Raw genomic sequence first — 27129 nt, 5'->3', positions numbered from 1 at the left:
ATGCGGGCTCTGGCAGTGACAGCTCCGTCTCCTCAGGCAGCCCTTGGATCTTCACAGCACCAGGATCCCCGCTGCGCTGTGCATATGTACTCGGCTTGCCGGACGCTCTCAATCTCGCCCAGAGACCTGATTCGATTCAGGTCGCCGTCGCCCACGGACGACAGTGAGGGCTCGCTGCTGCTGGCGAACAATCGAATCGCGCCAGCAACGTCACTCGCATTGTCGATGCGGGAACTCGCTGCCGAGGGGAGGAGAGGAGGGGCTGTGCTAACCGGCCAAAGTCGAAGGCGCCTCCTGCCTTTGAACCTCTCCCGACGAGAGCAAGCGACTTTCTGGCTGCTTTCAGAACCACAACAAGCCGCCTGGTGAGCGACAGACCAACGGTAATACCACCAAAAGGAGGCGGGGGCCCTTCCCGCACCTCCATCCATCTGCACCAGCCTCTCCCGTTTGCATATGCACTCGCTTACTCTCGGCGACTGACCGATGCATCCCCCCTCGTGGTTTCTGTCGCCCCTGGCCTCTCAACCTGCGCGCTCGAAACTTGCCGGGGTGCTTGCGTTTGCTGCTCAGTCCCAGGGATCTCCGCCGTGCTTCAACCCCAGCGTCCCTCGCTTTCCCACGCGACGACAGCCGCTCGTCCCTCATTTCAAAAAGCCCGTTTGTTGCCGAAAGAAGCGTTCCAAATTTGAAGGCATAATCCCCATCGAAACTCCCTCACCTGAACCGGCTGAGACGGTCGCCAGCGACCACTCTAAAACGACCCCTTCAATTTCTCTGACTATCGCATCGCCGGCTGAGACGAGCAGCAGACTCATTTGCGGGACTGGTAGGTTCGTCGGCGTCGGCGTCGTCTTCGGGTGTAATTGTCCCGTTACTCCCTACATGCGCGAGCACGCCGTCTTGGGCCTCACTCAGCGCGATAAAGCCGAGCAGCTTCAGGGATAGGCTATGAGGAACGTGCAGCGTCGCGGTGGATATCTGAGACAAAGACGAGACGTCGGGCGGCTGTGATCGGCTTATATAGACACCCTTGACCTATATCGGAGTGGTTATCTCGTCAAAGGTGGTGGTGCTCGATGGATAGCAGGATGGCAGGATGGGAGGATGGGTATCGATCGGCAACGCATCGAGGTCTGACTCGCGCTGGAGAGCAGATGCCACCGCTGAAGAAAAAGAAGGGTTTGCATGACACGCAAATGGCCATAGTCTCTCCGTATTCTCATGAGCCGTATCCATTGTCTGCTCACAGCACAACAGGTGCTCGATCGCCGTTTCTCCAAAATCGCATTCTCGCGACCGGCTCTGAACTCGGGATCGCACGGCAATAGCATCCAATCTCACTGTTCGTTCGAGACCCACGGAGGACATAGGTAAGAGGAGCCTCTTCCTGGCGAAGCGAATGAACAACGAGGCAAGCGCGCAGGCGGAGGTGCTGTGGAGATGGCTATGGCATTTGATAGCCTCGTCGCTCCATGGCATTCGACACGGATGCATCGGTGTATCTGAGCCATAGCTGGCCGACCAGCCGATTACTATGGAGCCAGAAAGGTCTACGAGATACGCATGTATACTTATGCACGATTATGTTAGAGCCCGCAACAGCAAACTCTGGAAGAGACAGTTCCTCAGCCGCTCCCAAGCTTCACACGTCCTTTGTCGCGCTAAATGGGTGGAGCATGCTGCAAAGAGGAGGAGATCGACTTTTCGCAGGAAGGTAAGCGGCCACGTTGATACTGACGCTTCACAAGTCGCTGGTTGACTGTCCAGACTACGCACTCCTCCGTGCCTGCCATTGTGGGCGTCTGTGCACCGGGGTGATGACGACAGCCGCGTAGTCATTGCTGGGATCATCGGTCGCGCTTGACTCATTCATCCTTATGGCATACCCAACACCTGTAAACAATCCTCCCAGTCGAGCTCAACCACTTCAACCTGCTTCGATCGGTCGGAAAAGGTGCATTCGGCAAGGTATGACTATGCCTGCCGCTGATCGAGCATGTCGTCAACCGCAAAGCGCACGATATCACAGTGACTGATGCCTTTGGATATGCGCTTCTCATATGGATATCGCGCAGGTCCGAGTGGTTCAGCACAAGCAGAGCAATCAAATCTATGCCTTGAAGTACATCAACAAAGATAAATGCATCAAGATGAGAGCTGTTGAGAACATCATTCAAGAACGACGACTACTGGAGGAAGTGCATAGCCCGTTTGTTTGGTAGGCAGCACAGTCCACTCGGAGCAGTGCTCGTTCCTCTTTACCACCTCCGTTTTTGAGCTTGGATCTTCCTTCGGTTCTTGAATAGCGCGCCGTGCCCGGCCAACTGACACCATCTGCCGCTCTTCCATCGTATCTCTGTCGCCAAAGCAATCTGCGGTATGCCTTCCAAGACGATGAAAACATGTTCATGATACTCGATCTGATGCTCGGCGGTGATCTGCGATTCCACCTCGATCGCATGGGAACCTTCAAAGAATCCATGGTCAAGTTCTACACTGCCGAGATTGCATGCGGGCTCGGATATTTGCACTCAAAACGCATCGTTCATCGAGATTTAAAGCCGGACAACGGTAGGCGCTGCGGGTCCGTCTATGTGGCGGTCGCGTGTGAATGCGACGGCCGATTGCCCAACGGAATACGTGAGTCGCTCAAGCAAACCATGCCTCTGATCCATCGTCTCCACCTTTCCAGTCCTCCTGGACGAGAACGGACATGCACATTTAACAGACTTCAACATTGCTGTTCACTACCGCGAAGAAAAGCCGCTGACGGCAGTGGCCGGCAGTATGGCGTACATGGGTGTGTATCACCGGCTGATGAGTCTGCACTGTTCCGGCATAGCAACATGCCTCGATTTGAAGCACACCATGGCGACCCTCAGATCCCTCAAGGCTCCTCCGGCCGTTGCGGAGACAGCCAGACGGATTGCCCTTCCCCTCAACAACCCGTACGCTGATGAAGCGTCTATCACTCGCCACCCTGCCCCGCAGCTCCCGAGGTTTTGCAAAAGAAGGGGTACTTCTCTGCCGTTGACTGGTGGAGTCTAGGCGTCATGATGTACGAGCTCACATTCGGCAAGGTGGGTCAGTTGATTCGGCAAAGGGTGCAAACGCAGCTCTACTGCTCCGCACTGCATGCGAGCCCAGATACCTGATCTGGCTGTCTAATACATCGGTGCCCTTCCTAGCGCCCGTTCAGGGCAAAGACAAACGAGGCTTTGCAAGTTGCCATCAACACCGAGCCACTGATCTTTCCTGATCATCCAGCGGGAGCCACTCCCAGCGGAGACTGCCTAAGCTGTTTATCACAGGTCTGCACCATTCATGGCCGTCTGCAGCTTGGGTGATGGAATGGTAGGCTGACTATCCATCCTTTGCTCGACTTCCCGCCGCAGCTTATCGAACGAGATGTCACCAAGAGACTGGGAGCCAAAGAAAGCGGCGGCATTCCCGTCCTGCGAGCACATCCGTGGTTCAAGGAGTACGACTGGGCTCTGATTGAGGAGAAGAAAGGCACGCCGCCGTTCACCCCTGATGTGAGTGCCAGAGCCGGCGCCGCGATGACTGGCGAGTGCAGGGCGCTGCGGGAAGGGGGCTTGGCTTGAATGTCGATTCATGTTTCGTCCTCGCCTGGGCTGCCCGTGGCTTGCATGATCGAATTGGCGGTCTTGATGCTGTCTGTGACTATGACGCTCGACTCGTACTGACGCCGCTCGGTACTTGGCATATGTCCCAGTCCAAGAAAGCCAACTTTGATGCCACCCACGAGCTGGAGGAGCTGCTTCTGGAGGACAATCCCCTCAAGGCGAAGCCAAGAAAGAAGAACAAGGAAAATGGCGGCGATGGTCAGTGCAGAGCGAGGCAGCAGATGCGAGCATCGTGCTTTATGAGCCGCCGACATGCTCCGATTTCTTTACGCATTCATGCTCACCAACCGGAATGAACCTCCCGTCAAATTCAGGTGGAAAGCCTCTTTCGAAGGAAATGCAGATCATGGAGGACAAGTTCCTGCTCTACGACTACACCAAGCCCAAGCACCGAAAGTCGCAGGTCCTTGCTCCTCCGGCTCCGGGCGTGCCTGCGATCGCTCTGAGCGTTTGCCACGGCGATTCCGGCGCCAAGATCGCAGAAAAGACTGAGGAAAGCCGATCGGGCTTTGATGAGCGCAGCTCGATGCACCGCGATGTCATGGAAGGACGGGAAGACGAGGTGATGGCGGCGGAAGGCCAGCTCAGCCAAGACGAAGGCGAGAACAAGGAGAACCAGGTCTGATGGCCCCGCACAAGCCCGTCGACCAAAGCCTCGATGGGCTGGATTTGCGGTGGTGGGAGCTTTGCGGTGATGGAAACCAGCGACAGCCGGGCAAAGAAGCAGCCGAGGCCGCATCGAGCGCTTGTGGTTCGCTCATGGTCACAGTAGTCCAGCAAGTTTGGGTCGAGGGGGTCGGTTGATTGACGGGGCAACAGCAAGGCATCCGAGCTGATCGCACAGCGCAGAAGCAGGACCCGGGCGAGGGTGTGGAGCAGAGAACACAGCCCTTCCGAGCCGGGTATCTTCGGCCAACTCGCCGTTGACAGGAATGAACATTTTCTGATATCCCATGTGCCACGGCTGATACAGGCGCACGCGTTCGCAGGCCGCAGCAATCCGCCTTGTGGATGGTGCCGCTGGTGCGCGGCTGGTTGCGGCGGGTGGACTGGCTCTCGGCTCTGGGGTGGACCAGCTGTTGGCTTGGCTGTTGGCACAGTCCATCAAGCACCCACCGCCGCCATCGAAGGCGCCATCCGCGGCCAACATGGGCGGGGTCGGCAGCACCTGGCGCGCATGCCGGCCACACAAACCCCGGCGCAAGACCGAAATGCGGCTGCCGCGATGCCGCCTGCCTGCCTGTTGTCGCTCCTCGCTGCGATACGGAATCCCGGATCGCCCTTGTGGACGGGTCGCACTACCGGCCGTTGTGCCCGCACATGTGCTGCTGCTGCCGATAGCCTTTTCTCTTGCGCCTTGTGTCTCTGTGCTTGTGCCGCGCTGCTGCCCGCTGTGGTACTGTCTGTTGTGCCCCATCCCTGCCCAACGGCCCACTCGCGCGGCTGTTCGGGAACACACAGTCTCTGTGGCTGCTCAGCAGCAGCATGTCTCCTTGCCGTGCATGTTGTCCGACGCCGCGACTGTTACACGGCGACACCAAGGTCGGCACACTGCATTTGTGCTGTTGCTATCGACATGCACAATGTGCGCAACAGCACACAGTGCACTGTGGCTCTCTCGGCGCCACAGCCGCCTCCCCCCCGCTTGTGCGCTCCCCGCCCGCCCCGCCTCGCTCTGCCTGTCCCTCGCCCACCCTTTGTCCTGACGGTGCTTCCTCTCGCCCTTCGTCTGTCCTGCTGCTCCTGCGACTTTTGGCTTGATCCGGTCCACCTGCTTGCCCCTCCCGAGAGCCGTTTGCACAATCATGGGCGGCCTTCTGTGCAAGTCCGAGCAGATCGACTTTGACGACGATGGTGGGTGTCCTTCCTCTTTCTGGACCGACGCCTTTCCGCTGCCATCGCCCGTCCTCGTTGCTTGCTCGTTGTCTGCCCCGTATCATTCTGGCTTGCAGCACATTCTAAGCGTCGCGGCGGCACCTGCCATCGGCCCAGCGATGCGGGCTCGTCTGATAGCTAACCTGCCTCTGACTCTCCAACGCCGCCCGCTCCGATCACCAGTGGAGCTTTACCACTTTCACCTGATGAATGTCATCGGCAAGGGTGCTTTTGGAAAGGTGAGTCCGCCGTCGGGCTGGCACGGAATGGTCGGCTTCCTCGGGAAAGGAGCGGGCTCGTTTGCGTCCCTGTCTCGACCCCTTCTGATCCTGCCGGATATCCGCTTCGCTAGGTCCGAGTTGTTCAGCACAAGAAGACCCATAAATACTACGCCCTCAAGTATATCGACAAAGAGCGATGTGTCAAGTCGAGGTCGGTTGAGAACATCATCATGGAGCGCCGTCTGCTTGAGCGAATCAGCTCGCCGTTTGTCTGGTAAGCATTTCGTCCGGCTGTCCGTCCACGCTGCGAGTATTCGGGCGCTGCCGGCTGACTCGTCGGCTCAGAAGCCTGTGCCGACGGTTGATCCTGTCCTCCGCAACCTCACAACCATCGCCATGTGCATCCAAACCACCATCGCTGACTCCTCGGCCCATTACTCCCCTGGAAACATGGTCTGCTGCGGTTCTTTCTCTTCACAAGCAACCTACGATATGCCTTCCAGGACGAGGAGCATCTCTACATGGTCCTGGACTTGATGATGGGCGGCGATATGCGATTCCTGCTGGACCGGCGGGGTGCCTTGACGGAGCCCATGGTCCAGTTCTATGCGGCCGAGCTCTCCCACGCCCTGCAGTACCTCCACTCGAGGAATATCGTGCACAGAGATCTGAAACCCAGCAACAGTAAGCGTCCGTCTGAGTATTCTTATGATGGTTAAGCGCTCGATGAACTGCCGGCCAGAGGGATGGGCTCGGCTCGCTGCTGACTTTCCGGCTGGAACAGTTCTGTTCGATGAGCACGGCCACGCCCATATTACCGACTTCAACATCGCAACGTTTTACAAAGACCATCGACCGCTCACCTCGGTGGTCGGAAGTCTGGCATATATGGGTAAGCACTGATGCATCGGCGGCATCGGTAATATCGCCGCTGTCGACATCCGTACGTGCTCCTGACTGCTGCTTAACGCACGCTGACTGCGGTCTAATCCACGGTGACTGCTGCCCGTCTCGATTGTCACAGCCCCGGAGGTTCTTGCACGGCTTGGATATGATGCATCGGTGGATTGGTGGAGCCTGGGCATCATCCTATACGAGTGCACCTATGGTCGGGTAAGACACCGTCGCCAACCGCCGCTCTCTGCTATCGGTCAATCAGCAGCAACTAGCAGTCGACGTTGTTGGTCTCTCAGCATCAGATTCCATGGGCTCTCGCTAACCAGTGCACAATCGGTACGTTAACACCGGTACCCATCGCAGAGACCCTATGCAACAAAGTCGACCGAGCTTCTTCAACGTGCCATCATCTACAACGATATACCATTCCCAAAGAGCCCTGTCGGAGAAGAGTGTCTTGATTTCATCCGCAAGGTATCGTCCGTGAGATTGTGCCAGTGCCCATAGCATCTCGGGCCCCGCTCCACGCCCGTAGATCGCCTGCAGCTTGCGCTTCGCCTAGATCTAATCCATAGCGTCGTGGCCCATCCTGGCTCAAGCTCCTGTCCCGTGATTCACACAAACGAATCGGATCACGATCAGCAGGCGGGTTCGAGGCTCTGAAGCAGCACTCGTTCTTCAACGACATCAACTGGGACCTGCTCGTGCAGAAGAAGCTGACGTCGCCATATGTTCCCGATGTAAGGACTTGATTGATGTGGGTTCGGAAGAGGAGTCGTCGTTCTTCTGTGGCTGGGAATTAGTTATCGCCATTAGTGGGGGGGGGTCTATGTACCTCCGTCGCTGATCGCCGGTAAATGCGGATGCTGATCTGTCTGCACCGGCTTCAATCTGATTCAATATGCTTCCGTTATGTCCAATTTGCTTGCGACTCTTAGTCCCAGCGGCCCAATTTTGCAGTCGAACACGAGCTTGAGGAGCTGCTATTGACCGATCGCCCCCTTACCGACAAGCGCAACCGACGTAACAAAAACATTAAGCGAGGTACGGTCCGCTCGTGATATCCTCTCGAATGCCGAGCACCATATGGGTCGCCGAGTTGGTATGGTGGCTTTGTGTTCCTGAGTCCTCACCCCCGTCTCTGCCGATTAGATCCCAGCGTTGTCTTGCCGCCGCAGTACCAGTATATGGAATCACACTTCAAGCTCTACGACTACACCAGACCCGCTACGTTCTACAACCACAATCAGCCCAACAAACCCATCACCACAAACTCGCCCCAGCTCCGGCTGATGAGTCAGGTCAGCTCGCCACCCATGTCCCCGATTCAAACCGTGGCCCCCGAGAAGAGTCGAATCGAATCGCCCGACCAAACAAGCCGTGCTCGTGGCGAACTGACCACAACCATTTTCAAGGATGTCATGGAAGGCCGTGACGACATGATTCAATACGACTCACAAATCGAAAGCGCAATCTCTGGCTCAGTACGCTCGACTTCGGTGCAGTCGGGCGAAGTGCAGATTGACCGGATTCCGTCTGCCGAGCCTGCCGAGTGGCTGATGGCCAGGAGCACCAGCCTGCATATCGGCCCTCCCTCGGAGTCCCGCCCACCCTCTAATCAGCGATGATCCCAAGCCATGTGCTGCACCAACGGCTCCACTGACTGCCCTTGACGCAGCCTACCGCTTCTCGGTCTGCTTACTCTCCTGAACTACCTGGCCTTGGCCAGCCGAACGGATCTGCTGCGGGCCACCGCTCTGTCAAGCCTGCGGCGAGATATTCTGCTCTGCTTCATCGATCGCTACTCCATCAGACTCATTACTGAACGATCCCCGCCCCCCCCCACCACACCCATCTCCACTCAAACCACCTCGCCAGAACGCGATTTGACTCGTCTCTGGATGGCTGCGTGACAAGTCCTGTCTCTTACACTTTACACAGGAGGGAAATGGGACACTTGCCCACAACCCATATGTCAGCGTAGTCTGTGATGGCATGCGTCCAACTATGCCATAAGAAATATATCAGATCACTTTGGCAGCCTCCGAGTGAACACCACCGGTCGCTCTCCGGTCTCCACAATCGACATGCTCGCAGGTCCCGCTCAGACAACGGGTGGGATTCCCGAATAGTCCACCCCCATTGCTGTAGCCGTCGTGGGGCTCGTCAGTGGGAAGTATCTCCCTCGTCTTCGCCGCTGCCGATGCCGCAAATCGTTGTCCAGTTCGTCCTGAGCTGCGTATACATGGGTCCCAGTGATCGACCTGTGCACCATGGCATGCTCCTGGCTTTGTTGATTTGTGTTTCAATGGATCGCTCTGCATCAACTCCGTCCAACTGCACCATGAGCCCATCTTGATGCTTCAGTGCAGTCGACTCTTCCTCTGGTGGTGGGACTGCAGTAAATGCAGTGAAAAGCGAAGGCCACGGCCAGCGAGTTGCTGCAGAAGCTGTCGCTGCACGATGTCAAGGCCGAGATGCATTGTCGCTGTGTCTCATTTCAATATGGACGAGGTGCAATCCGGGGGCTTGGCCAATCAGCCGAAGCACATTGTTGCTCTCCTGCGTCCTTAATCAATCAAACAGAGTCGCGACAGAGCGATCGTGGACGGCTGCGACGTCATTGTGGTTTCCCGATCGGCTTGCCGCTGTCGACAGAAGCTTCTGTCAAGCCGGTCTGTGTCTCCGGGTCGCGATCAGTCGCAGCGCATTGCAAGAGCCCAGACTCGTCTCGCCAAAGACTCACTTTGCCCGGCTTCGCTCTGCTCGGTGCTTGCGCTCCTCTCTATCCACCCAAGGTACTTTGGGCTCCTGTCCTTCGTCCACGCACTTATATCTAACTCTCCGCTTGGTTTCGAGTGATTAGTTCGCCACTTACCAGGCCGCCCCACTTTCTCGTTCCCACGTGTCTGCTCCACCCTTCTAGCACCCGCAAGACCAAGTGCAAGTGTTCTGATAGTCGCAAATCGCTCGGATAGTATTCAGAGCAAAGCACGGCGAGACTCTACCGTATATACATATCGACCTATAGACGATAAGTTGCTGTTGCTCGAACTCCTTTGGATCCAAGCGAGTGCCTTTCTCCGTCTGCTATCACCGTCCGCATCGAAACCACTCTCCTTCGGCACGATGAGCCAACTGACCGAGCGCGAAAAGAAGAAGCAAGACGAGGCCAACATCAAGGTCCTCCAACAGCTCGTCTCGCTCCCAGAGAACCAGTATTGTGCTGACTGTGGCACCTCAGGCAAGATGGCTCTGTGGTTATCCGAGCAAAGTCGAGTGCAAGGGGGCAGCCAAAAGCCAGTTGCATGGGCTCTCAGATTCGGAAGCCCAACACCACGTTACGCTCGTTGGCTCTCATCGCTGACACTCGCACTCACACCCACAGGACCAAGATGGGCCTCAGCTACGATCGGATGCTTCCTGTGTGAGCTTCGCCGAGCATACTAGGGTTTGGGCTAGAATGGGTCCTGGATATTGGAATCAGTGCGATCGCGGACGATAGACTCTATGCTTGCTATTTGTTGACCGCGAATTGTCCGAGAGTCGACATCAGGGTGCGTGCCGCAGCCTTCATCTCGGGGATACTAACAGCCAAGACGCACTGGCAACAGGTATCCGCTGTGCTGGATTGCATCGCAAAATGGGCACACACATCTCCAAGATCAAGTCCATCACCCTCGACTCTTGGACACCTGAGCAGATCCAGGTCGGTCGCCTGGCCGATGGTGGTGCCTTCGTTTGCCCCGCTTATGTCCACCAACAATGGACTTGCTGTGCTCTGGCTTCTTGACTTTGAACACCCGGTATCCACATGTTCGTATCTGTGCATAACCGCTTGACATATTTGCCACAGGTTATGGTTCAGCATGGCAACAGGAAAGTGCAAGAGATGTACAACCCCACCAATGCTCTGCCTCCTCCGAATGCCAGCGATGGGTCTGTATTTGTGTCTTGCAGGCCCGTCGAAGGAAGTGCATACATGGCTCGTTGCCTCTCGCGCAGTGTATTGCGAGCTCATTCGTCGACATGGCGCTCCTTTCCTTCACGCTCTCGCTCTCCAGGGAAATCGAGTACTTTATCCGAACAAAATACGAAAAAAGGACTCTGGCCAACCCCGGGGCACGCAGCAAGGTATCCCCGATCGCCGTCGCAGCTCAGCGATCCGCTTCAGGAGCGCTTCCGATCGTTAACACCCCCTCGTTTCGAATGGACTTGACACCGCTAGAACTATGTCGAGCCCCCCACCCAAGCCGAGCTCAGCATGTACTCTTACCAGATCAAGACGCTTGCGGGGATGGGCTTTACGGACCAAAACAAGTGCGTCTATGCTCTCAAGCGGGCCAAGGGTGCCCTGGACCAAGCCGTCGACATTCTCGTGAATATGGCCGATGCGTCTGCCTCGGGCTCTCCCAACCCGGCTCCAAACACAAGCCAGTCTGGCCCTTCGACAGATGCGCGCGAGGCCCTCATGAGAGTCCTGGACGATGCTATCGCCAAGCTGCGTGCCATGGGCTTCAGCGACAGCGAGGAGTGCAAACAGGCTCTAAGACAGGCCAACGGCTCCATCGAAGCGGCCGCCAACATCCTCCTCGACCAGAAGCGACGCCGATCTTCGCTCAACCAGAACGCCATTGCCGCTGCCAGATCAGTTGCTGCAGCGCCTCAGATGGACCTGTTTGGTTCGATTGCCGAGCATCCCGAGAGCGGATTCGCTGGCGATCCCTTTGGCCAGGCCACAACCTTCCAGCAAGGACCACAGCAGCAGCAGCAGTTTGCCTCTCAGCAACAACAGCAATTTGCACCGCAGCTGCCAAGACCCACCTCGGCATCCCACAGCCGTCAATCGAGTCGACAGCCCTATGGCCAACAAGCCCCGCAGCAGGCCCAGCAACAGTATGCGTTTGCCCAGCAGGCCTCGCCGCAGCAGCAACAGCAGCAGCAATTGGCCTTCCAGCAGCAGCAGTTTCTTCAACAGCAAGCTCAGCAGCAGCAGCAGCTCCTCCTCCAGCAACAGGCCCAGCAGCAGCTCCTACAGCAACAACAAGCAAACTCAGGCCCCCAGGCGCTTTTCCAGCAGGCCGGCGATCCGTTTTCTTCGGCCGCAGCAGTGCAGCCCAAGTCCCAGCTTAATGACTTGGAATCGCTCTTTGCTGCACCCGCATCCAACCAAACGGCCGCCCCAGGTATGTCAGCGGCAGCTCACACATAACGTGCCTGAAGGCATGTATGCTCGCTGTGAGTACGCTGGCCTCTCTTCGATCGAGACTGACTTTGAATTGCGATGGTTGCTCGTGCATCCCAATTTGCGTGCTATTTCCCACAGCCCAAGGGGCTGGTGCAGACAAGGCATCCATCATGTCTCTCTTCCGAGCCAACCCGCAGCAACCCGCGGCCAGCGGCGCATTTGTTCCAAGCGGGGCCCAAATGCCCATAAATCCCTTTGGAACCCAAGCCACTGTTCCTCAGCAGCAAAACCCCTTTGCCACTGCCCCGGTCCAGGCTCAGCAAAATCCATTTGCATCCCCGGGCGTCGGCACCGGCGGCTTTGGTGGCGCTCAGCAGTTCGCTCAGCAGCAGAACCAAGTGCCCCTCCAGCCCGCGCGGACAGGAAGCGTGAGTGCAGTCCCAAGCCGCATCGTGCGAACACACGCTGTACTTATCATGCGAGGCATCTTACTCACTATCTTCGTCTTGCCCTCTCGACTCCTGCTCGTTGTCTACAGCCTTTTGTCGCGGCCGTCGGTGCAAAGTAGGTTCTGCGTCGGCCTTGCGAGTGGTAGACGCATCTTGCACTCTCTTGCACTCTCTTGCACTCTTGTACAGCGGCAGCCTAATACCTTACTTCTGCTCACACTCTCTGTGGCTCTTGATCGCTCAGTCCCCTGCAGCCATCTCCCTCGATGGTACCTCGCAGCTTCACATCCTCGCCATCCACAAACAGCATTGCGATGATGGGCGGCAGCCCCGCAGACCTTCAACAAGCCACAACCGCTGGTTTGGCTAATAACGGTCGAGGAACCTTTGGCAACCCCTTCGGAAACAGTAACGTCCATGCAAACGCCTTTGCCAGCCTCGATCCGCTCAGTGGCCGAGCCACCCCGCAGCCTCAGCAGCCGCAACCCACTCCCCCTCAGCCGTCGCTTCAATCGATGATGAAGAATCCGTTTGGACTGTAAGGCCTGATGCTACTACCAAAGTAGCCCAACCTGGCCACGCTGCTCGCTCTGTTCAGCATGCGATCGAGTTGGCCGTCAACACTTTCGCCGTGATCCGCAACTGCTTTGCGCATCTACTCCTATAAAACACACCTGCTCTGATCCCCGCGAGGTATTGCCCGCTCCCCCTCCCCACCAGCACTTCGTATCTACCATTGCCCTTCGATCATCCTGGCTCTCCTCTCGACCACAATATACCCTCTGGCTGCTGCAGTCAAGACCAACTGCTGCAGTCGAGACCAGCTGTTGGTCTCGATCTGTCCTGGGTGGCGTTGAACACAGCCTTGGGTGTGCTGTTATGGCGCACTCAGCCATCGATGTCATTTCTGTTGTACCGAATCGCGAACGGACTGCAGTCTATCGATGTGTATTGCCTCAAATGTGCATGGGCAGGATGGGGTGGGACAGAGATATGGATGCGCCATGCTTGGGGATGCCGATACTCACGCCAGTGGATGTTGCTTCAAGTCGCCTTTCCCTTGCGCCCAAACGGCCAGTTCCAGCCCTCCTTTTCCTTGAGCTCGCTGCTGGGCTGCAACGAAGGCGGATCTGGCAGCTTGAAGCCTTCGTCCTTGTTGGGATGTGCCGAAGCGGGTGCAGAGGCAGGGATCGTGTTGGACCGATACGCTGGCAGCGGGTATGGGTCCTCGTCTGGTGGATTGTGGACTGAGCTCTGCGGAGCATGGCTCGGCGAAAGCTGAGGGAGTGATGGCCGTTTGTTCCTGTTGCGTCTCTTTTTGTCCTGTTCAGCCAGCTGTGTTGCCTTGGTGTTCGCGGCCCCAGCCGCTCCCTGACCATGACCGCTGCTGCCCGTAACGGAGGTGCTGTCGTTGTTCTTGGTGCCGCCTGTGTTCGAACTGCTGATTGACTCGGCGTCGTTGTGGTTGGCATGCACAGCCAAGTTGGGCTCGCTCTCTGAAGTAATGTGTTGGAGGCCGTTCGCCGCCGGTGCTTCTTCGGTCTTGGTGCCCATAGCTCGAACGAGCTGCATGGCATCGGTACTGGAGAATGACTGCAGCTGGTGTCGGTGGTAGTGTTTAATAGGGTGGGCAGGTCAGTTTGAAGTGTGGCGACTGCGATGCAGTGGGCATATCCGCTGTGTCGGGGCAACACGATCGCCGTCATCGCAGGGCTGCATGGCGGCCCAGCGGTCGGTAGTTGGGCAGGGCCCGATCTGCGCAATAACAAGCAGAAGCGAGACCGACATACCTCGTAAAAGAATATGTATCCTGTCCCTTGACTCGTGTGATCACCAAAGTATTTGTTGAGTTCGTGCGGCTCGACGACCTGGGAGGGCATCAGCAGTAGCATCAGCAGCAGCCAAGACACTGGCGGGCTAGTTGGACATATCAGAGGCACCACGCCGAGCGGCAGATCACTACCGACAACCCTCAGCGCGGTTGCATCCAGTTCTCTATCAGCACCATCACCGTCTTCCAGCCTTGCTTTGAAACGAGGTTGCGGCAAGCGTCTCATACCGTCACATGCTCATCATCAAAACACAGCCAACGCGAGTTGCTCTTTACGAGTGCAATGTAATGGCCGTGATACGGGCCGCTGCACAGGTACAAGTTGATGGATGAGATACAATGCCAACGCCACGCATTCCGTCACAGATAACAGCTGCGAGAGCGACAGAGAATGCCACAGGGTAACTTGGACCTACCTGCCCAGGTGAACGATGACAGCGCTGAGACTATAGAGTCGGCTCACATCGTCGACATCGTCGACCTGCAGGATGACAGAGAATGGATGAATTGGCATCGCGACTGTCAGGCACCGAATCGCATCTGAGCCACGGCAGCAACAGTCGGATCGGTCCAGATGCCACGCTCGCTTCTCCCCCGATTGAGGCGCATTCTCACAAAGTCCGCGCAGCATACCATGTTGAAGAGTCGCAGCTCCAGTGGAAATGAAACACGATGGCACAGTTTGACGTATCTCTGCACTCGCTCTTGATACTTGAATCGCTTGAGGTGGATGGCCAAGACGTTGGGTGGACGCTTGATCTTCATCCTTTGGAGAGCACCGGGGTCAGCCACAAAGGAATCGGCGTCGAAGAGATGCTGACAAAATACGGAGCACTGTGCGTCTGGAAGGACAAGGCGGACGGCAGCTGCAAACCCAGCGCCAGCTCACTGCCGAGCCTACCGCTTTTCGGCCTCTTGCAGACTGCCGCACGTGTCGCAAAAGAATTTGTTTTTGTGACATAGAGTTTCGGACGACGAAAAGTTCCGCAAACAGCTGCTGACAGAGGAGTGCTGTTCAATGTCGACGGACAGATCCAAGAAAGCCTCGTCACGGTTGGTGACCTGTTTCACAGACCAAAATAACAGCATCGAAGCCAGGCACGGCCGCGTTAGAAACAGGATGCGGCATCAATGACTGCCGCAGGACACTACTTTGGCATGTCCACTCAGAAGCTGTTCTGCCCGCCACATATGCCAGGATGCAATCGAAATCGCCATCGATGGGACTGCCAAACAGAGGCAGTCCGGATATGGCGCCAGTCCTCGAAGCGCATGGACAGGCTGCTCTCCTGGGGTGGAGCCTGCGCCAACGCTGGCGTCCACTCCAAACGACGACAACTCACGCACCGTTTCGCAAGTGAGACACTTGGTTTCGTTCGTCAAGACCCCCTCGAAGATAGCGTGGACCCAGCTAGCAGGCTGGTTCGGCTCGACATTATCCTTTGGCTGATCTGCTCGGCGTTTCCAAAGCCATTGCAGGTATAGGAGGGTAGAGCGTATTTGTTGGTGCGTCGGGAAAGCCACGATATGCCCACGGACCAGTCGCAAGCTTGGGGGGGGGAGCAGGTCCTCCATGGACGACAAGCTAGTTGCACAGGCTCGGTGCACATTCTTCTAATGCTTCCGAGCGGGTCCTTGGCTGTACCAAATCCACTCCACTCACCTTCTGCGGATCCCGATCCGGTCGTGGCCAGCCGCGATTGCATATCTCGGTTGACTCTCTCGTACTCGGATCGGATCTTGCGAATATACTCTTTCTGCTGCTTGACCAAAATCTCGGCAATGGCGTTCAACAGGTAGTTCAGGAACTCTTGTGCGTCTTGCTGCTGAGCACCGCGAAAGAGTTCTGGAGACAGCCCAAGCAAAGTTGCCACGCGGTGCAATCGATGCGCCATGGGCATTGAGAGTTGAGGGTGAACAGGATGGCATTGCTAGCGGACGGATGCATCTGCATTCATATAGTCGCGGCACGGGGGGTATTCCGTGCCGCATCATTTAATGCGTGCGCCGTGTCTGGGAAAGATATTGCCTACCGTTCTCACTCTTCAGCGTCTGGATAAACTCCTTTGGCCCAAAGACACCCGTGCGTTTTTTCTGTGACCGGATCTTGAGGAACATGTCCTGCAGGCTCGTCATCAACGAGGCTGTTTGATTCTCCATCGGAGTGTCGAGGATGTTCTCGAGAGACACAGGCAGCATTGTCGGGGGCTCGTGCTCGAGATCCAGCTCCGGCTCGGGTGTCGCCTGGGAGGATTGAGACGGAGCCGCTTCAATTTCGACGTCCGTCTTGTTGCCCCATAGCGATTTCGCAGACTTGGACTTGGCCTTGATCAACTTAGCGCCGCCGCTGCTGGGCTTGAGAATGGTCTGGATGACATTTCCGGTACTGTTGGGCTTTGGGCCCGACGGTGCCGCTGGTAATGCCGTTCCAGATGGCGATGTCGATGACGCTGGTGGCAGCGGCGAGATACCGGCCGTGGGGGTGGAGCCCTGGGCTTTCAGAGGAATGCCCTCGTATGTGGCAGCGAGGAAGGCGGCCGACCGTGGGTAACTGTAGTGCTGGAGACAGTCTCGGAAGGGCTTGCAAAAGTACAGGGCCTGGAGCACCGAATTGCAGTAACTGACGAACACCATATGTGGTTGGTTAGCGGCCCCGCGCGGCTGGCGGCGATCACCGACCGCCAACAGCGGCCATTCGATCATCCGTACGGAGAATTCGCTGTCGACGAGGCGCCATCCGAATGATGCAGATTGCACGACTCGCTGAGCGGCGACTCACCAGGTGTTGCCATACTAATATACCATATACCGAGTGGCAGAGATGAAGAAACAAGGTGCATGGTATCAGCATTGGGGTGTGGGCAAGCGTATCGCGAGTGCCGACTCGGTCAAGGCCGGCGAAGTACGAGAAAGCATTCGCTGCTCACGTTTTCCAGCCCAAAGTATCGCTCCTCGCCTTCGTCTGGCTCGCCGGGCCGAGATTGCAGGGAAGTCTGAGGCGGCAGGCCGGCCAGTCAGTCAGGGAGCCAGCCAGCAGAAAGGGGGCAAAGTTGGCGTGGTAGCGTCGGTTAGTGCCCGGCTCGATACCATGGCCATGTGGGTTCCGGATCTGTGCAGCACAAGCAAATGCCGCATAATGTTGCATAATGCCAGAGACAGCGGAAGCAGCCGAAGCGAGTTCGAGAGCGAGCGCCAGTGTCGCCCAACACTCTCGCGGAGCTCTGGACAGGGCTACGGATGCAATCTGGGCATTGCATGCAGAAATGCTCTCGCGAGTGTGGCAGCAGAGGAATCGATGCAACCAACCTTGGATCCTCCAAATATCGAGCTGATGAATGACATGGTGGTGTCCCAGATGACAGGGCTTGTCTGACGAGGGGAATGCAGGTGCGTTCAAGTGTGTTCAGATATATTCGGATGCGTTCAAGTGCGTTCAGATGCGCTCAGATGCGCTCAGGTTCGTGAAAGGAGGCAGGACAGACGATCAGAGCAAGCGTGGAATGAATTGGGTTGTTGGGCGCGGAATAGGACGAATGTATATTCCGCTGAGCCGACAGGGCCGAGAAGCTATCGCTGTGGATGGAGCCAGGGATCGGCAATGCGTGGATTTGAAGCCGGTCGGGGATATCGGGGGAAGGAGGGCCAAGGAGCGGCCTGGCGATGGCCGATGGGGCAGATGGGGCAGATGGAGCAGATGGATGGACGGCCAGGGGATGGAGGGTATTTGGGACCGGGCCAGCGGCAGATGCAGGGCGAGACCAGCCCGTGGGGAAGTGGGCCGGCACAGACGGGTCGTCAGGATGGCAGCGGGCCGGCCAAGAAGGAGGATCGGCCGAGGTGACGGAGGCGGCCTGCAGGCGGGGATGGGCCGGCGGCTGGATGCAGACCGGACAGAGCAGATCGGGCGAGAGATGGGGTGGGCTGCCGACGGCTGGGCTGGACGTCTCTGGGCTGCGATCCAGCCGCCGACTCGCAACCCGTCGCTGGGCTCATTCGACAGCGCCGGCAGAGGAAACCCGGCGCTGCTCATGGCCGCCATGCCATGCCATGCCCCGGCGATGCTGCTGGCCATCGTCCGCCCGACCTGCACCCTCCTGCATCTGCACCTGCGCTCGCATGGGGCGAGAATGCCGTGTTGGTCTGCGTCGATCGATGGTCCGAGGCCCTGGGGCTTGGCCAGCCAGGGCCCACCGACGGACAAGTTGGATCTAGTCTTGCTTCCGGACGTCGCTGACCCCAGCCAGAGGATGGGTCTCGAGCCATTCCTGCAGCAGCGACGGCCGGTCCGAGCAGATGCCGTTCACCCCAGCGGCCCGGACTCGCTCCCAGCCGGCAACGTCGTTGATAGACCCACTCCCGGACCCAAACACAATCACGGAGATGCCGTGTCGGTTCAGGTATCGAAACCACCCTGGACGGAGGAAAAGCCACATGTCCGGCAGGATCAGGGCCGACTCGTAGTAGGTCATGATCCAACCCAGGCCCAGGTGGTAGAGGGCAAAGGAAGTCAGGGCCCGCTGGAAGGAAAAGAAGAGCGGGATATCGGGAAAGTGGTGATGGCAGCAGGAGTTGACGGGATGGCGGAAGGATCCCCAGACGGTGACGTTCTGTACAGCAGCCGGCACAAGACCGAGGGCAGGTATCGAATCGAATGGAGCCGTTGCCAGGCATCCGTGACGATAGCGGGACGGTGAGGAAGCCCTGGAGAGTCAGAGAAGCGGTGGCATGCTCGAGTTCGGTCGGGAGTGCAGAGCCGCATCGAATGCAACGGAAAGCGACCCACGGCCACGGACAGATCGACAAGCCGAGCCAATCCTGCGGACAGCATCGGCCTCCAAACGGCCGTTTGCTCACCTCTCGCTCGTACTTGCGCAGGAGCCGGCCGACCTTGACCACCAGCTCCTCCGGCCCGGTCTTAACGTCGATCTGCATCGGGTACTTTGGAAACTCTTTCAGAAGCTCCTCGAGCAGCGGAATGCGCGTGGCATCTCGCTCCTGGGTCAGCCCAGGGACATTGGCAAGCTCCTTGCGGACCAGGAGAGGCGGCAGGTCGGCATAGTCATAGTCTTGAATCCGAACGTTGGGAATGCCGGTGAGACGCTCCATGTTCTGGTCATGGAAAATAACGACTTGGCCGTCCCTACCCAAGCGAGACAGAGCACGTCGGCGAGTTGGTTAGCCAGTATCGTCCAAGCGGGCTGCAACGAATTCCGTCTCGCTTCAATCTGAGCGGTGCCTGCTCGCTTGGTGCAATGACGCAGCCATTGGAAAGCTCCTCCTCTATGGAGCGACGTGTGGAGATGGACCTACCGAGTCAGCTGGACGTCCAGCTCAAGCAGCGGCACCTTGAGCTGCTGGGCAGAGTATCGGAAGGCCGCCAAGGTGTTCTCAACACGCTCGAGGCTGCCGCCACGATGGGACATGAGGTCGTGGGCAAACAGGAGGCCGATCTGGGTGGCGGCTCGGCGAGACATGGGTGCGTCGGCAGCGTCAGATCGCGGGGGGCGCTTCGAGTGTATGAGGATATGTGAGGGCGATTGAGCCAAGGGTCAAGATGGTAGGTTGGTGGTCAGAGAGCACACCATTGCCCTCGCTGCTCGGGAGCTGGTGGTCCTCGGATTGCCTGTTGGGGCTTTGTTCGGTTGGGATGGCGGCTTTCTTGCCAGGGTCTGCCTTCCTGATCGCATGCCCGCCACTCCCAGACACGGAAGGCCCATACTCCACGATGGCCTGCGAGTCCCTGCTGCTCGACACACTCTCTTCGGTATGGCGATATAAGCCGCGGACGTCACCAAGCACGCCGATACCGGTGATGCAGATGATGCAGATGATGCAGACGATGCAGATGATGCAGACGATGCAGATGATGCAGACGATGCAGTCAAACACACCAACAATGATCTTCGTTGCAGGCGACGCCGTTGAAGCTCTATACGTGCTCGCGACGGGCCAGCGTAGCCGTTGTCCTGCGATCGAGACAATCCAAGCTCCCTCATCAGGCATACAAAGCATGGAAAGGTTCGAGTCTGCTCCAGGCAAACACGATGGCGCTGATGTCCAAGCAAGTCCGGGCGATGATAGCCAGTCACCCGGGGTTCGGACTCAGGATCGCCTCTTTTGATGCGGATATGGCTTGCTACAGACACTCTCCGCGACGCCGATCTCGAGGTCCTCTATATCAAGCGAGCCGAGCGGCTGGGAGACCGGTGGAGCGGGCATGTAGGTTCTCGTCCAGCCAGGGCATCCATGATTTGCGATGGAAAGCGCCCGTCACTGATTCTACCGTATATCCTGGATGAACTGTCTCTCCCTCGCTCTCTCCACTCGGTTCTGCGGCACAGACTGCATTTCCGGGTGGCAAGCAGGAGCCTGGGGAAACCGATATCGAAACGGCGATCCGAGAGACGCAAGAGGAAATCGGCCTGGACTTGCAGGATGGGTGAGTTGTCCTCAAGGTCGTCGAGGAAAGGATGGCGACCAGTCCAAATGACCAGTTCAAATGGCCAGTTCAAATGGCCAGTCCAAACGGCCATCGAGAGCGCCAAGACGAAAGCGCCCGTCCAGGATGCAGCGGCTCACTTCGACTTGCCGTCATGCCGCCCACAGATTTGTCTCGCTCGGGGCTCTCGATGATCGAGAGATCCAAGATCCGACGGGCCGTACCGTGTTGATGGTTCTCTGTCCGTTTGGTAGGTCGCCACTGCTTGTACAATACCAGCAAGCCGAGCCACAGGACTGTGTACTGACGCTTGCATTGATGTTTGCAATGATGGTTCTTGTTCTGGGCCGCAGTGTTTTTGCAGATATGTAGAGCAACACCGCCGCTGCAGCTGCAAGAGTCTGAGGTAGCATCGGCCCACTGGGTGCCCATCGACTTCTTTTTGACCAGAGCCAGACAACGGATCCGCGAATGCCGATATCGGATTCCCAGGCCTCTGTCGCGCTTGTTCTTCCCAGAGCCTCGCTCACGGCACCGACGCACCCAGCAAGCCGCAAGCCCGATTCCGACCTTGGGCTGGAAACAAGTCATGCTCCGGCAAATGATTGACGTTTCCGTGGGAGAACTGATCTACTTTGGTATCTGGCTTCCCAGCGGTGACCCTGCCGAGCCAGCCGATCGATCCAGACTGGGGCTCTGGGGTATCACGCTGCGGATCACTCGCGATCTGCTCAAGAACCTGGACGATCCTCTGGAGCAATATGTGTCGGTGGGATTCAGCCACTATGATATGCAGCTGGTCCTGAGCATGGCTCTCGGGGCGAAACAGCTGGCTGGTTTCCATCAAGAAGGCAGCGAGCTGGAAACCGTCCGACAGGCGGTGTGGATTGGAGCGGCCTGGCGAGCGGGACTGGGGGCGGTGATGTGGATCTGGGCAGGCTGGCTAGCACACCGACGATGTCAGGCAAGGCTGTAGAGTCGATGTGATGGCAAATGGGACATCCAGTCTCTTGGCCAACCAAATAATTAGTTGCCTCGTAACATCGCCCTGGCCATGATCATCAGGAACAGGTTGCCTCCATCTTCAGCACTCGGGGAGCGACCGCGGTCTTCGCTCGGAGGTTGGCGAGGTGGCCAGCTTAGTTCCAAACGGAGTTGTTGAGTTAATCGGTCGAGCTCATCGCAACAGCGCGAACAATCAACGCCATCCAGCCAGAGGAGCAATCGGCAAGAGTCAATCCAAATACAGTTGTACCCCTTGGCATCTGAGGAGCGTGCGAACGGTGTGCTTTCTGGCTAGTGCGTGCTCGGATATGGGATGCGTGCTTAGACACGAGGGCTGCGTGCATGTCGCTTGGTTTCGGCGAATGACCCCGAACGAGCGCCCATGGGATGCTCGAAAGACATGCAAGGCCCAGCCCGCAATGAGAAGAAAGCCGCGTGCAAGTCAAGGCACATCATCTGCCCCTGTCGGCCGCCCCTCGTTGGCCCCCACCCAGCTGCCTTTTCAACTCCCTCGTTGCTCCCCCCCCCTGGCCTCATCTTCACGTCTTTGGCATCAAAAGTCCCTTGACTCTCTCATTCCACTGCCCAGCCATGCTCAGGGCCATCTCCTGTTGTTTTGGAGGGTTCACAGACCCGGTCGACGACCGAGATGTCTCCTCGCAGACCCCTGTCTCCCAACAGCCAAAGTTCCCTCCTCCGCCCGATCCGTTTGGCCCTTGGCTCCATCCCGTCGAGTGTCTCATCAACACTGCCCGCGACGAGCCCGATGCCCTCCTGATCAACACCTACGAGAGCGGCGCCTCGGAGCGACTCAGCTATCTCCAGGTGTGGAAGCAGGCGTACTCGGTCGCCCAGGCTCTCAAGGCTCTCCCTGGCTGGAGCGACGACGGCCACGACGTCATCGGCACCTTCTGCGAGTCCGAAGCCAGCTGGGTGATCTACTCGTTCGCTGTGTGGATGCTGGGCAAGTGAGTATCCGCTATTGGTGCGGTGTGATGTGATGTGATATGGGGTCATGAAGATCGGATCAAGCAAGGGACATATTCAACCCTTGCTCCGTGCCATGACAAGGGTCGAGTTTCACCTGTCTTTTGAACACCATCCAGGAAAACACTCAACCTTGCCCTCAACCTGCCTCCTGCAGCCCGCAAGGCCCTGTGCGAGAGGTGTGTCCCTGCCATGTTGTCGTTAGGATGAGCAGGCTGGTCCGAGGTTTGAATCGAGCCAGCTATGCTCGATCCCGATCTGACACTCACATCACCATCAACCGACAGACATGCGATCAAGTACATCCTCCACCATCACACCAAACCCGGCCGCACCGAGGGTGTGACGCTGATCGATGCTACCACCTTCCCCAAGCTTGAAAGCGTTCCGCCTCCGTCTCTTGAAGTCTGCGAGCCTCTCGATGAGTTTGTGACCTTCCAATGTACCTCCGGAACGACAGGTATGTGTAGTGGTCCGATGGATATCAACATTGCAAGAGGGAGCGGGATGGCGATAAGCCATGAATGGTACTATATCACAGATGAGCTGATGGAAGTTGTGGTGCCATCGATATTGAAGCGTGTGAGCTGATTCTCGACTGATCCAACAGGCGTCCCAAAGTCGTAAGTTGCCCGAGATTACGAGCCACTATCGATCGAAATCACGGAGCTGCTATCGACCGGGATCACTTCACTGACAACAGCAAGTTATGCTTCATTTTACGGGAGCCACAGGTTCAAATATTCCCACTTTGGCTCGATCACCGGCCGAAGCACCGTGGGCACGCTCTACACCAGTGTCGCCCTTTGCCAGGTCTGTCCTCAGACCTTGCATTCTACCGGCGAGCCCAGTTCTGTGCGCTAACACAAGTCGCATCGCAGGCGCCTTCATTTCTCGGCACCTTGAACCTGTTTCTCAGTTCTTTGAGCCTCAAGGGATCGCTCTGGATCCCCGAGCCAACGCCGAACGCGGTGGAAAAGATTAAGAGTATCCTGGGTATGCTGAACGACGGTCTCGTTCACTTGTTCTTGGTAGGTGGTGAGCTGGCGATGAGCTGGTGTTTTTTTTTTATTCCACTATACAGACATACTAATGGTGACAGTGTGCTATAAGACGCCGTCGTTTGCCAAGATGACCATTGAAGTGGCTCGTTCTCGCGACCCAAATGCCAAGTACGAAACACTACGAAGGCTCCTCCTGGGCACCGAGCTGGTGCCTCCCAGTCTGATTCAAAACGCAAGGCATCTGTTTCCCGGTGCCGAGATTCAATCTGTTTATGGATCCAGCGAGGTGTTGTACCGTGCTGCAGTTACGGCGAGTCTGATGCTAAGATGTCATGCTAATCTGAGCGACCCGGATATCTGTGCCCCAGGCTGGTCTGCTCGGGGCATTCTCGCTCTTCCGAATCCCAGCCGACGACCCAAATGTTCTCAATACTCTCGTCTATCGACTCATGAAACCAGGTGTGTGCTGTCTCCTCTTTGACGAGGAGGGCAACATTGTCGACCAGAAGGTCTCCAAGAGCGGCGTGCTTGGCTTTGCCGTCGACAAGGACCATCCCATCAAGAACCACCCCAACTTTGCCAACGCCGATCCAAACGACAAGCTCGCCTCGTTCGGCTTCCTCGAGGATGGCTCGCCCCGTGTCTGCACCATGGACTGGGTCGAGATGGTTGGCGAGAACCAGTTCACTGTGGTTGGAAGGTGAGTCAATGGCTGGGTGTTGCAACTCTCATTGATGGCGAATGCACATCCCGCATCCTGAGGACACATCCAACTCACGTATCCTGAGTACTCACGCCATCCACTCCCTCACTCCACACCATCACTCCAGATTCGACCAGAAGATCAAGGTCAACGGCGTCTATGTCGACCTCAACGCCCTCGAGGAGCTGGTTAACGTTCACCTGGCCCGCATCATCTCGGACTGTGCCTTCATCCAGACCTCCGAGAAGAAGATCGTGATGCTCTATGTGGCCAGAGAGGGATCGGATTTAAACGCAACACCAGGGGAAGTACTCCAGTTGGCGGAAGAGCTGTTTGCCCTCAAGAACGTCGCCAAGTTCCCGATCCACAACTGCTTCGAGCTCGACGAGTTCCCCTTCAACGACTCGGGCAAGCGCGACCTCAAGAAGCTCAGGCGCATCGCCGAGAATGTCGATCAGTTCGGCAAGTCGGTTGAATATCCAGCTATTCAGATTGTCGGCACCTCGGTATCCCGCACCGCCGCCAAGATATCTCAGATCGGCAGCCAGATCATCGACAACCCCGCCCTCGACGGCCGCAACTACTACATCGGCGGCGTCGGCTTTGACTCGCTGAGTGTCGGTCGTCTGGCCCTCGCCATCAAGGACGAGTTTGATGCCGAGATATCACCGATGATATTGCTGTCGAACGGAATGACGCCGCTCGATGTCGCCCAGTTGGTTGTCGACATCCTCGACGACAAGCCTCTCATTCCCCCGACTGTTGATCTGGCTGCTGAGGCCGCCAAGCTCGACGATGCGAGTGTGACGGCCGAGGGTCTTCCTCCGTTTGTCTATCCCAAGGACCCTCGCGGCATCGTCCTGACTGGTGCCACTGGGTTCCTCGGTGCCTTCCTGGTCTTTGAGCTGGCCCACAAGTTCCCTCGGGCCAAGATCTATTGTGTGGTTCGAGCCCATAGCGAGCAGTATGCATTCACTCGGATCTTTTACAACTCCACGAGGCTGGTGATGGCATCACGAAATCGACAAAATCCGCGGTACGATGTGCGCGACCGATTCATCGGACTGTGCGGCGATCTGTCGAAGGACAAGTGGGGACTCTCGGACGAGCGATGGAAGGAGATCAGCGAGGAGACCGACATGATTGTTCACAACGGCGCCGAGGTCCACTGGCTATTTGACTATGACAGACTCAGGGGACCCAATGTCCTCAGCACGGCAACGGCCCTGAGACTGGCCACAACCCACCACCTGAAGCCGCTGCACTACATCTCGACCATCGGCACAATCCCGATGGCCAAGAGTTCCAACGAACCACTCAAGGAGAAGATCTACTCGGCCTGGAACATCTCTGGCGGGTATGGCCAGACCAAGTGGGTCTCTGAGCAGCTGGTCAACAAGGCACGATCGAGGGGAGTGCCGGTGACGATCATTCGCCCGGCCGTCATTGCCGGCGACAGCCAGTACGGAGGTGAGTTGAGTGTGGTGTGGTGTGGTGTGGTGTGGTGTGGTGTGGTGTGGTGTGGTGTGGTGTGGTGTGGTGTGGTGTGGTGTGGTGTGGTGTGGTGTGGTGTGGTGTGATGTGATGCGATGTGGTGGAGATGTCTCAATCGTCCCATGGACTGGCCATGAATCGATGGTCTCGATTATCAAGTGGCACTCGTCCACCAACTAACACCAACTGACACCTTCACACCCTCCATCGCTCCAGTGTCCAACACGGATGACTACATCTGGCGATATGTCAAGGGATGCATCCAACTCGGTGTTGCTCCCTCGCACGCCACTCTCGTCACGATGACCATGGATCCCGTCGACCATGTCGCCAAGGTGGTTGCCGAGATTGCCGGCTCGGAGGAGTCCCTATCCAAGTTTGTGTTCCACATCAGCGACTCGGAGCATAGGTGAGGAGTGTGTGTTGTGGTGTGTGATATGGTGTGGTGTGGTGTGGTGTGGTGTGGATGGTGGATCCTGACACTGATTACTCACTCACTCACTCACTCACCGCAGTGTCATCTCTGAGACCAAGCTATTCGAGATTGTCAATTCCTTTGGCTGGCCCGTCCTCTTTGAAACTCGTGAAAAGTTCAAGTTCCTTCTCACCTCCAACCCATCTGCTGCAAAGAACGCCCTGTTCCCGCTCATGCACATGATGATGGACATGTCCATCAAGATCGACAACGCCAACACCCGCTCGATCTACCCAACGCCCTGTCCCTCGACCGCGGCGCTCGCCAAGAAGTGTCTCATTTATCTCTACCATGTCCACTTCTTGAACGAGCCCAAAGTCCCGTCGAGCGAGCTCAAGGACGAGGAGTATCCCGAAGTCAGCATCTTCACCCGCACCGGCCGCAACTGACAAATCGTGTGTGCCTTGGCGTCGCCATTGTTGTGTACGCTACCACTGGGTGCTGCTGCTTGCGAAGCCAGCAATATCAGCGACCTCCACGCATGTGACACGTTCCAAGGTATAAATGGCATCAATATAGTTCCTGTCAGCGTGAACGACATATCGCCTTGTCGATGGCGAGCGGCAGTCCTTTGGTTGGTTGTGGCGCCCGGTCAGAACAGCAGCGCAGCACGGCTTGCTGGATTGAGCCATCGCCGAATCGAGCCAGAGTCAGGAAACCAAGCCAACAGCAAGACGGGACCACAGACACGCCCCTTGCCTTCCTTGCCTTCCTTGCCTTCCTCCTCATCCACGACCCAGCCGACCACCCTTTCCCGGCCTATTCGTTCATCTCTTCCGACGGACAAACGGCGACGTGCAACGCGCTGCGTTTCTGTGATTACCAATATGGATGCTCTCGACGAGTTCCTCGAGAAGGCAGACCTGGTCAGGTACAAGGACAAGTTCCTTGCAAACGGCCTTGATCGAGCC

At 57.3% G+C, this 27129-nt stretch overlaps 8 protein-coding genes across 8 annotated transcripts; 6 read left to right on the top strand and 2 right to left on the bottom strand.

Moving 5' to 3' along the window:
• Window positions 1-1668: 1668 nt before the first annotated feature.
• BJ171DRAFT_409373 (kinase-like domain-containing protein) lies at window positions 1669-4044 on the top strand (the record flags this gene model as incomplete). Its single annotated transcript, XM_053107276.1, has 10 exons — window positions 1669-1717; window positions 1916-1971; window positions 2079-2221; window positions 2372-2574; window positions 2696-2803; window positions 2995-3083; window positions 3192-3314; window positions 3399-3539; window positions 3740-3848; window positions 3965-4044. Coding segments are annotated over 10 exons (1101 nt in total), but the record flags the coding sequence as incomplete, so codon positions are not given.
• Window positions 4045-5389: 1345 nt separating this feature from the next.
• BJ171DRAFT_600183 (kinase-like domain-containing protein) lies at window positions 5390-8736 on the top strand. The gene is made up of 10 exons (XM_053114989.1): window positions 5390-5504; window positions 5709-5764; window positions 5878-6020; window positions 6228-6430; window positions 6531-6638; window positions 6771-6859; window positions 7007-7117; window positions 7243-7383; window positions 7582-7687; window positions 7796-8736. Exons 1-10 carry the CDS (start codon window positions 5456-5458, stop codon window positions 8269-8271), a joined length of 1482 nt encoding a protein of 493 aa, XP_052965404.1. The 5' UTR covers window positions 5390-5455; the 3' UTR covers window positions 8272-8736.
• Window positions 8737-10286: 1550 nt separating this feature from the next.
• On the top strand, window positions 10287-13043 carry BJ171DRAFT_600182 (uncharacterized protein; the record flags this gene model as incomplete). Its single annotated transcript, XM_053114988.1, has 7 exons — window positions 10287-10352; window positions 10500-10582; window positions 10708-10777; window positions 10872-11829; window positions 11970-12259; window positions 12370-12395; window positions 12525-13043. The coding sequence occupies 7 exons, from the start codon at window positions 10287-10289 to the stop codon at window positions 12820-12822; spliced, it is 1791 nt and encodes a 596-aa protein (XP_052965403.1). The 3' UTR covers window positions 12823-13043.
• Window positions 13044-13211: 168 nt separating this feature from the next.
• BJ171DRAFT_149908 (uncharacterized protein) lies at window positions 13212-17612 on the bottom strand. The gene is made up of 12 exons (XM_053105774.1): window positions 17418-17612; window positions 17039-17104; window positions 16891-16904; window positions 16145-16731; window positions 15775-15957; window positions 15459-15562; window positions 15013-15173; window positions 14745-14877; window positions 14528-14592; window positions 14340-14418; window positions 14071-14148; window positions 13212-13873 (listed from the first exon to the last, which is right to left on the bottom strand). The coding sequence occupies exons 1-12, from the start codon at window positions 17451-17453 to the stop codon at window positions 13325-13327; spliced, it is 2055 nt and encodes a 684-aa protein (XP_052965402.1). The 5' UTR covers window positions 17454-17612; the 3' UTR covers window positions 13212-13324.
• Window positions 17613-18319: 707 nt separating this feature from the next.
• On the bottom strand, window positions 18320-19585 carry BJ171DRAFT_425458 (PLC-like phosphodiesterase; the record flags this gene model as incomplete). Its single annotated transcript, XM_053107720.1, has 3 exons — window positions 18320-18718; window positions 18966-19251; window positions 19422-19585. 3 exons carry the CDS (start codon window positions 19583-19585, stop codon window positions 18320-18322), a joined length of 849 nt encoding a protein of 282 aa, XP_052965401.1.
• A 521-nt stretch (window positions 19586-20106) lies between these two features.
• On the top strand, window positions 20107-21683 carry BJ171DRAFT_510371 (NUDIX hydrolase domain-like protein). The gene is made up of 4 exons (XM_053111484.1): window positions 20107-20330; window positions 20453-20550; window positions 20718-20800; window positions 20904-21683. Exons 1-4 carry the CDS (start codon window positions 20232-20234, stop codon window positions 21524-21526), a joined length of 903 nt encoding a protein of 300 aa, XP_052965400.1. The 5' UTR covers window positions 20107-20231; the 3' UTR covers window positions 21527-21683.
• Window positions 21684-22074: 391 nt separating this feature from the next.
• BJ171DRAFT_149846 (male sterility protein-domain-containing protein) lies at window positions 22075-26073 on the top strand. The gene is made up of 10 exons (XM_053105773.1): window positions 22075-22523; window positions 22662-22721; window positions 22830-23002; window positions 23153-23165; window positions 23277-23355; window positions 23424-23573; window positions 23656-23832; window positions 23915-24246; window positions 24377-25711; window positions 25960-26073. The coding sequence occupies exons 1-10, from the start codon at window positions 22147-22149 to the stop codon at window positions 25973-25975; spliced, it is 2712 nt and encodes a 903-aa protein (XP_052965399.1). The 5' UTR covers window positions 22075-22146; the 3' UTR covers window positions 25976-26073.
• Window positions 26015-26753, top strand: BJ171DRAFT_510353 (uncharacterized protein). The gene is made up of 3 exons (XM_053111483.1): window positions 26015-26152; window positions 26224-26227; window positions 26263-26753. The coding sequence occupies exons 1-3, from the start codon at window positions 26046-26048 to the stop codon at window positions 26605-26607; spliced, it is 456 nt and encodes a 151-aa protein (XP_052965398.1). The 5' UTR covers window positions 26015-26045; the 3' UTR covers window positions 26608-26753.
• Window positions 26754-27129: the final 376 nt, after the last annotated feature.

This window comes from Polychytrium aggregatum (assembly GCF_025602895.1).
Source record: "Polychytrium aggregatum strain JEL109 chromosome Unknown BJ171scaffold_25, whole genome shotgun sequence".
Lineage (NCBI taxonomy): Eukaryota > Fungi > Chytridiomycota > Chytridiomycetes > Polychytriales > Polychytrium > Polychytrium aggregatum.
The sequence above is the reverse complement of the archived record's forward strand: the minus strand, read 5'-3'. Positions and strand labels throughout refer to the sequence as shown.

What these genes read in the sequence shown, in the direction of transcription:
- BJ171DRAFT_510371 (XM_053111484.1), top strand. Translation starts at nt 20,232, where the DNA reads ATGCGGATATGGCTTGCTACAGACACTCTCCGCGACGCCGATCTCGAG. An exon ending in GGCCTGGACTTGCAGGATGG is followed by an intron (nt 20,551 to 20,717) that starts GTGAGTTGTCCT and finishes TGCCGCCCACAG; the next exon opens with ATTTGTCTCGCTCGGGGCTC. An exon ending in GATGGTTCTCTGTCCGTTTG is followed by an intron (nt 20,801 to 20,903) that starts GTAGGTCGCCAC and finishes TCTGGGCCGCAG; the next exon opens with TGTTTTTGCAGATATGTAGA.
- BJ171DRAFT_510353 (XM_053111483.1), top strand. Translation starts at nt 26,046, where the DNA reads ATGACCATGGATCCCGTCGACCATGTCGCCAAGGTGGTTGCCGAGATT.
- BJ171DRAFT_149908 (XM_053105774.1), bottom strand. Translation starts at nt 17,453, where the DNA reads ATGTCATTCATCAGCTCGATATTTGGAGGATCCAAG. An exon ending in CGGATCGGGATCCGCAGAAG is followed by an intron (nt 15,563 to 15,774) that starts GTGAGTGGAGTG and finishes AACGCCGAGCAG; the next exon opens with ATCAGCCAAAGGATAATGTC. An exon ending in CTGCAAGAGGCCGAAAAGCG is followed by an intron (nt 14,878 to 15,012) that starts GTAGGCTCGGCA and finishes TGCTCTCCAAAG; the next exon opens with GATGAAGATCAAGCGTCCAC.
- BJ171DRAFT_600183 (XM_053114989.1), top strand. Translation starts at nt 5,456, where the DNA reads ATGGGCGGCCTTCTGTGCAAGTCCGAGCAGATCGACTTTGACGACGAT. An exon ending in ACGAGTGCACCTATGGTCGG is followed by an intron (nt 6,860 to 7,006) that starts GTAAGACACCGT and finishes TACCCATCGCAG; the next exon opens with AGACCCTATGCAACAAAGTC. An exon ending in TAACAAAAACATTAAGCGAG is followed by an intron (nt 7,688 to 7,795) that starts GTACGGTCCGCT and finishes TCTGCCGATTAG; the next exon opens with ATCCCAGCGTTGTCTTGCCG.
- BJ171DRAFT_149846 (XM_053105773.1), top strand. Translation starts at nt 22,147, where the DNA reads ATGCTCAGGGCCATCTCCTGTTGTTTTGGAGGGTTCACAGACCCGGTC. An exon ending in GCTGTGTGGATGCTGGGCAA is followed by an intron (nt 22,524 to 22,661) that starts GTGAGTATCCGC and finishes AACACCATCCAG; the next exon opens with GAAAACACTCAACCTTGCCC. An exon ending in GTCTCGTTCACTTGTTCTTG is followed by an intron (nt 23,574 to 23,655) that starts GTAGGTGGTGAG and finishes GTGTGCTATAAG; the next exon opens with ACGCCGTCGTTTGCCAAGAT.